At 31.7% G+C, this 8,508-nt stretch overlaps 1 protein-coding gene across 1 annotated transcript; it reads left to right on the top strand.

Moving 5' to 3' along the window:
* Window positions 1-4,657: 4,657 nt before the first annotated feature.
* On the top strand, window positions 4,658-5,561 carry LOC110423263 (kirola-like). Its single transcript, XM_021437433.1, has 2 exons — window positions 4,658-4,870; window positions 5,126-5,561. Exons 1-2 carry the CDS (start codon window positions 4,681-4,683, stop codon window positions 5,389-5,391), a joined length of 456 nt encoding a protein of 151 aa, XP_021293108.1. The 5' UTR covers window positions 4,658-4,680; the 3' UTR covers window positions 5,392-5,561.
* Window positions 5,562-8,508: the final 2,947 nt, after the last annotated feature.

Below are 8,508 nucleotides of genomic sequence, written 5' to 3'. Positions count from 1 at the left end.
TGCTCCCAATCAATATGACTTCTACATATAATAATAGAGCAATGAAATTACCATATTTTTCTTTCTTAGTGCATAACGAATAGTTTGCAAAGGACTAATGAAATCCATATTGCAAAATTAGGGAAGTAATCATGGCATTCCATTACCTAGAAGCTTCCTTCAAGCCATATTATGGAGTTTGCAGACAAGTTGTGTTCCTCGCGGATACTCTACTTGGATTTCATACCCCTGTGGTAGTTCCATATACACTTCTTTTTCCAGATCACGATTTAAGAAAGCATTGTCTACATCAAGTTGAAATAAATTCCAATTCAAAGCTATTGCCAGAGCAAAAAAAATACTCTACCAGTTGTATGCTTGGCAACTAGGCTAAATGTTTCTTAATAGTCAAACCTTGTTACTTGATTATAGCCCTTAGCAACTAGTTGAGCTTTGTACCTTTCAACAGTGCCATTTGCATTCAGTTTGACTTTATAAACCCTGTGACATGAGAATTTGAAGGCCTCAGCATAATGCTCCAAGTCTTATTTCCTACAAAGTTTTTAGTTCAATTACCATTACATCTCTCTAATGTGAATGGTCGGTAGCCTGATGGTAAGTATGAGGTTCATATATATTAGATAATGATGTGGTGAATAGGGGTGAGCAAATGTAAACCGAGCTGAATCGAAATGAGTTCCATTTTTTCGGTTTACTTAGTTTGGTTCTTAGGATAGCTCGGTTAAGATAGTTCGATTATTAAAATTAATTCAGTTTGATTTCGATTAGGAAATTTCTAATCGAACTAACTGAACTAACGAAACTTAAGTAAGGGTATTATGGAGATTTTACATGAAAAATAAATCCTAAACCTAATCTCTTCTCCTTTTTAGTTCCTCTCTAATTATATGAGTATCCATTTTATTAATTATAATTTTTTATTATCACTTTTAATATTTTTTTAATATTGATTTATTAAGAAAAATATAGCATAAATAAAATATATACAAACAAAAAAAATAAAAAATTTGTCAAGTTCGTTTTTTGGAAACAGAACTGAACTAACCGAATTACTTTAGTTTCGGTTAGTTCGATTACTTGTACAGTTTGGCTCAGTTTCAGTTATTTTTAAATATTAGTTTAATTAATTTGGTTATTAGATATCTAAAATCGAACTAACCGAAATAACTGTTTGCAAACCCCTAGTGGTGAAAGTTTTATGATCACGTAAAAGATGCTAAGTTGATAAGTGTTTTGTGATTGGGTGAACTGTGACAATGTTTGATATCAGGATCATCAACATATCTTGCATGCACTTTAGGTGTTTGATAAAATGGGTCTGTCAGTGTGTCACACTGTTCATGTTGAAATGGAAATGTTGATTCATGAAAGACTACATTTCTTGAAATTAAAACTCTTTGTGCAGAAAGATCATATACTCTATAGCCCTTGACATTACTAAGATATCTAAAAACACACATTTGATGGCTCTTTTATCCAATTTCTTTTTGTTTTATGACAATGTAGACACATAACATAGACTCCCAAACACTTTTAAATGGTCATAAGAAGGTAGTTTCCCATATAATAACTTAAATGGAGATTTGTTTTATAGTAATTTGGTAGGTACTCCGTTAATGATATGCACTGCTGTTAAAACTACATCTCCCCAAAAATGCATAGGTATATTAGACTAAAACATTATGGTCCTGGCTACCATCAGGATATGTTAATGCTTTCTCTCAACAATTCCATTTTTTTGAGAAGTTTCAACATATGATAAATGACGTATGATTCCAGTTTTATCAAAAAATCTATCATCCTTAGTTCTAGTGCATTATTTGGCCTGATACATTTGATTAAAGAACTAAATTTCTTTTGAACATAGTTGTTGAAAGAAGGAATTATTGATAAAACATCTAACTTGCTTTTCATGAGAAAAATCTATGTAAATCGTGTAAAGTCATCCATTATAGTGAGAAAGAATATCTAATTAGATAATGTTGCTGTCTCATATGGACCCTAAACATCCACATGTATTAATTCAAAAGCTATTTTTGTGTTTTGAATAAGCAAAGGGAAAGGAAGTTTTCTTTGCTTTGCAAGTGAACAAATTTCACAAGTTAAATCATCTGAAAACTTAATGTCTGGAAATTGTTTGTGCATAACATTCATTCTTTCCAAAGGCACGTGTCCTAGCCTAAAGTGCCAAAGGTCAAAACATTTGTTCTTTGCTTTATAGGCTTTAACAAAAAAAGTAAAAGGAAATTTGACAAGTTTTCCAAAAAGAAACTTGGAGAGATCTTGATCATCTGAATTTTCTTGCATCAAGTACAGTCTTGAGAAATCCCTAACAACCCCAATCACTATCCATGAGAGTATGTCCTGAATAACTTAGTGCTTATTAATAAAGAGAACATAGGTTTTCTTATTTTTGGTAAGCTGACCTACTAAAATAAGATTATATTTTAACTTAGGTGCACAAAGAACATTTTCATGGATTAGTTTTGGACCTAGCTTAATGATTCCTATATGAGAAACTAATGCCCTTTTACCATTAGGCAACTGCATATAGCAATCTTTGACTAGTTTAGCATAAATGAAGTTTTCAATGGCACTAGAGTCTAAAACTTTAAACCCTGAACCCTAAGTTGATAAGTGAATGGTTTGCCTGCTATGTATTTTGTGAAGAAACCTTACCATCAGTGCTGTATATACCATTCTCATTCAAGTGCTCTGTCAGCTTGTTGATCTGCTGCTTTATGATAGATAATTGAGATATAAAGCTTGTTTTTGCCATCTCTTCTTCATGTTTTGCTTTGCTGTCCTTTGTCAAATGATTTATTGCTACTACATTGTTCACAGTTGCTTTTCCTTTCTTGAGACCTACTTTTCCCTTTTCGAACTTAAAGTCTTCTGAAAATCCAATAAGTCTGTAAAACTTATCTTTTATATGTCCCTTCTTCCCACAATTATTTTATGAAATATCGCATCTCATTTTCTTCTTGATATCTACAGCAACCATTATAATAGAAGATTTAAGGACTGGTTATGCTTGAATTTGCAGATTCTTTTGTGTCTCCACTCTTAGAACTAAGCTATATACTTTGTCCAAAGTTGGGATAGGATCCATCATGACAATTTGAGATCTAACAACTGAAAATGATTCATTGAGTCCATTTAGAAATCTAAAGACGATGTCTTTTTTATATTGATCCGTGCATTTCTTGAAATAGTTGGGATCACATCTTCCATATTGGCAGTGTGGCAAAGGCTTGTAACTTCTCAATTCCCCCCAAACTTCTTTCAGCTCAAGAAAATATGCATTCATAATTTTTGTACCTTGACTTATGTTTCCCAATGTATATTGTAGGTTGAAAACCCTCATGTCATCAGGTTGGACAACATTCTACCTTAAAGTACTCCATATTTCAACTGTTGACTCCACAAAAAAAATGGTTGAGGCCATTGGTTGTGTAATCGAATCAAGCAACCAAGCTACCAGTAAATTGTTACAATGGGTCCAAGATAGGTAAAGAGGATCTGTAACCTGAGGTTTAGCTATGGAACCATTTAGGAAACCAGTTTTGTTCCTAATAGACATTGCCAGCAAGAAAGACCTACTCCATGCTATGTAATTGTTGCTGGTAAGTTGGGGGCTAATAACCATTGAATCGAGACATCAGTGTGATGTAGGTAATAGGGGGACTAAGGATTTGCTATAGGTGAGATTTCAATGATTTGAGTATTAATTTGTGCACTAGTCTGTGTACCAGATTGAGTTCCAAATTCTATGTTCTCAACCATGATTTCTCAAATGATAATAGATTACTCTTAAGAACTAAACACTAAAGAGTAAATTTTGCTAAAACGATTAGATGAACCTGAGCGATGATGCAGTAGCAAGAAGACTAAATACTGGCATTGAATAGGCAATGAATCTATCTTTTGTTGACCAAATAATCTTTTTGCTATCGCGAAAGCATACTGACCGCCAGCTAGATTCCAAGATGCTCTAATACGAAGTCAAGAAATGAGTAGAAGAAAAGAACAAGATGGCGCAGCCTTGAGAAAATTTCTCAAGGTTTTTCTAGTCAATCAAAGCTCAATGAGCAGAAATATATATACAGTGTTTAAACAGTAAAGTAAAGAAGAAAAGGCATAATAATTACATTCAACTAATTTGATAGAAATTAAAAAAATTAATAAATCTCCTTAGTGAAACGGTGCGTTTCTAGCTTCATATGCTCTGCATCTTCTTTTTTTCAAACGGTGAGTTTTACTTGTCTTCTTTTATTCTCTGCTTTTTCATCCTTTATCCACAACCAAAGTGTTCTTTATTCTGCCATTCAGTGAAGAAGGCTTAGGTTGAGCTTATTCCTCATGATCTTTCTAATAATAACAGCGTAAGCAAAATTAGAAGTCAGGAAGATTTTGCTGATAAATTAAGGGGAAAGAAGAAACCACTAGAATAAAGTTTATGAGAATGATTACTAAAGCGTAATGGCATGGCAATATTCTCAGCTCAGTAAATTACGTCGTTGTTAACCTTTTATCCTTCTTTATCCTTGTTCCTTTTCTACAAGTTTGATTGCAACATTGCGCGTCTTCCTCCTATATAAGGCAAATTGCTAAGCACAACATTCCGCAAGTCTTATTGCAGATTGAGCTTGTTGGTTTCTTAATCAGGAGATAAAAAAAATGGCTCAAATTGCAAAGATGGAGGTCCAAACTGAGATCAAGTCCTCAGCTGACAAGTTCTATGACATCTTCAGGAGCAAAATGCACCTCATGCCAAAGATCTGCCCTCAAAACTTCAAGGACGGAAAGCTTGTTGAGGGTGACTGGAACAGTGTGGGCTCTGTCAGATTATGGTTTTATGTTGCTGCAGGTAATTAAAGGCAACAATAACACTATGTAGACATATTTTCTAACAATCATTACTCAATTCCTTCTCCGTTATTTTAATAGACACTTTGCATAGAGATGTAGATAATAATTACCATTTATCACGTTTTCCATTTCATTGATCTGCAAATAAATTTGTAGACTTTAATAAAATTTCAATTACTTAAACAAGAAACCTGCAGCCAACTTTTGTCACTTGGACGGACACAACTAATTTTGAGCTTTGTCAATCTTGTAGGTAACACTGAGACTCTTAAGGAAACCACAGAAGCCATCAACGATAAAAGCAAGACAATCACTTTCAATATTTTGGAAGGAGATTTGATGAAATACTACAAGTCCTTCAAGCCCATTCTGAATGTTATAGCATTAGCTCAGGGAAGCTTGGTGAAATGGACATTGGAATATGAAAAGCAAAACGAGGGCATCCCTGATCCTATCAGGTACGAGGACTTTCTGAGAAGTTGGAGCAAGAACGTAGATGGTTACCTTCGCAACGCCTAAATGGGCCATACAACGTATCATAGTTGATCGTAAATAAAAGCCGAAGGGCTTTAAAAGTAGCCAGCGAGCTGCCCTTTTGATTAAGTACGGAAAATAAATTCACTCAATATCTATCACTCAGCTCATCTCTATCTCCTTATTTCTTACCTATAGAAATAGTGAACCCAATATGGGAGGGCTGTGATAATATAGAGTGTATCCTTATCTATCAAAGCGTATAAATAAAAATATATGATTATTGTGATCTCAATTGAACCTGTCCTAGCATATATAGTTTCAAAGCAAAAGATGAAAGATGAAAGAAATTTTATTTTATTTCAGAGAAGTTTCTTCCAAAAACGAAGAACTTGCCTTACACAATCACCCTGAGAGGCTTATATAGAAAGGTCTAAGGTCTACACTGTACATAAATTATTACAAGTTTGGTGTGTTTTACTTGAGCAGTTCCGCAGCACTTCATTATTTTCTTGGATACTTCTGTAGCAGCACTTCATTATTTGGATTCATTTTGGTTTCGTTTGCGGTCTTCTGGCATACACCATGCTTGTTTTGCATTCCTCCGCAGTATATCTCCTGGATTCCTCTGCAGCAATTCATTATTTTGATTCCTTTTGAACACATTTTCTGACTCGATTCTATTCAGGTTCTTTTAAGGCTTTTATTTACTCCTAGAGCTCTTTTGTTGGTTTGTTCCTGACACTTATGAGGGCCGGCCTTTGGGTGAAGCCATCCAAGCAGGGGCTTTCGGCCCCTAATTTAGGGAGGTCTCAAATTTGAGGAGGCTTTATAATGTATTAATAACTATAATATAATTAATTATATTAAAAAATATAAAAATTAAAATTAATTAATAAATTACTTATTCTCATATTTCTTTAATTACGTGCTTAATAAATCTTAATTTTCTATCACTTTTTAATTTCTAAAATGCTATCAATTCTTAGCTATATTCTTTTATTTCCAATCAACTAATGGTTATATGTATTTAATCATCTTCAACAACTATTTTTTTCTCACTTATTTCTCCTTTTGCCAAGTAATGTATGTAATGATTCCCAACAATTATTTTTTTCTATATATAAAATCAATTTTTTTAATGAATAATATCTACTTCCGAATTCTTCTTTTCTCATTCTATTTTTCTTCCTTTAACTTCAATTTTTCTCCAAAGAATTCACAAGAAATCTATTATGTTATTATCTTCATAAAGCCATGAGTCTCATTTACGATTTGTAATTAGCATTCGACAATTAGGTACTATTATTCTAATCTTTATAGACTTTTCTACTTTAATTTAGAGTTTATATTGTACTGTTATATTGTCTTTATTTTATGTGATAGTTGATTTATTTGACTTAGAAATTTTGATTGTTGATTTTATATTAGCCATTTAAAAAATATAAAATATTTACAATAGCTAATATTTTTGTATGTCATAATAAATATTTGAATATGTCAAATTGAAAATGTGAATATGGTTATTTAAAGCTTAAAAAAGAAGAAGAATTGCAAGTTTAATACAATCTCAAAAAGGAGAGCTTGATAAATTTTTTTATAAGTAATAAAAATAATAAATCAGAAATTATTAATGACTGCCCCTTAAACAAACAAGTTAATAATCTTAGAGAGTTAGATGATGATGAACTACTAGAACAAGAAGTTAATGAAGAGATTCAACATGATAATAGAAATCATGAAGAGTTTCAAAATTATCATAGAAATCATGATGAAGAGGATCAACCTATTAATTTAAATGATTGCATTCCTAAAAATATTTATGATCCGAGTCAATGGACAAATATTGATACAAATTTAATAGATTTATTAGTAGAAAAAGGTCCAATTAAAGTTAATGATTTAGATTTTCCTAAAGATGAATTTTCAACATATTTTTTTTGCTACATACTATATTCAAAAGTCGGTAAATGGGGGAACACATGAAAAAAGATAAATGCATATATTGCTTTTAGAATAATATTAATAATTCAAGTAAGTGTTGCTTTAAAAGAAAAACGTGATAGATTTCGTGAATTTATTGATAGATGCTCCTCAACTTGTTTCCCATTCAATTCCGTATGGCTATCTACCGATAGATTCGCAGAATCTATTGTTAGATTTCATCCCACCTATTTTGCTTAATTATTGGGTGGTCATCCATGGATAGTTAAGAGGATTTATCAACAAATGTTCATCCAACTTGCTTTTATAGGCTTCCTATTTTGTATCTATTTAAACATCTATAGGGGTGTGCATGGGTCGGTTTCGGGTCGATTTTTCATCAAAACCGACTAAAAATTTTTGAGATATAACCGACCGAACCGCACTGATGTAAAGTTGGTTTCGATCGATTTTTTAGAAGGTCGGTTTCGGTCGGTTTCGGTCTGTTTTTGAGGATTTTTGAGGGTGAGATCAATGGGTTGACTTAAGTTGACTTAGGCTAAAATGAGTTGAATTGGACTATGATCTATGGGCTAAAATGGTTAAAGATTAATGGGTAACATTAATTTCAATGGGCTAAAATACCAAAAGATCCATGGACTAAAATGGTTAAAAATACAATGACATTAATTTCAAATTAAGTTTTTTGTTAAATAATTTGATTTTCTTTTCGTTTAACATGGGTCTTTTTTATTAATTCAAATAGTTATATAATAAGCTTTATATAATAAATAAACATTAGTTTCAAAAGTTCTATAATTAAATATGATCACAAAGAAATTAGCATTAGTTTTCATATAATAAATAAACAAACAAGAGTTCCACAACTTAAAGCTTGATGACATAAATTACTAAATGCCAAAAATATGAATCTCCAAGGCTCCAACTTCAATTTGTAAACATTTTGCAGAACATGCTCCTAAAAATATTAAAAGTAAATATATAATTAGTCTAATTATTTATGGTAAGATAACCTAAAAGAATTATAAATGTAATATAAATATTGCATAATACCTAATGATAACATTAACTGAAAATGTTAGTCTGACTCAGGCTCAGACTCAGTTATTGTCTCCAATGCAATATTAGTCAGCTTTAAAGAATAAAATAATAAATATGGTAAATTTATTTTTTACAAAGCAAATAAATTGAATTATAAATAAAATTATAAAATAAATA

Source organism: Theobroma umbraticum, unplaced genomic scaffold, assembly GCF_002168275.2.
Source record: "Theobroma umbraticum cultivar Fairchild unplaced genomic scaffold, ASM216827v3 scaffold_20.0, whole genome shotgun sequence".
NCBI lineage: Eukaryota > Viridiplantae > Streptophyta > Magnoliopsida > Malvales > Malvaceae > Theobroma > Theobroma umbraticum.
This window is presented reverse-complemented; position numbering and strand designations above follow the sequence as displayed.

Bases quoted from the DNA above. Each gene is read 5' to 3' on its own strand.
- LOC110423263 (XM_021437433.1), top strand. From the start codon at position 4,681: ATGGCTCAAATTGCAAAGATGGAGGTCCAAACTGAGATCAAGTCCTCA. The intron at 4,871-5,125 runs GTAATTAAAGGC...TCAATCTTGTAG, and splicing joins ATGGTTTTATGTTGCTGCAG to GTAACACTGAGACTCTTAAG.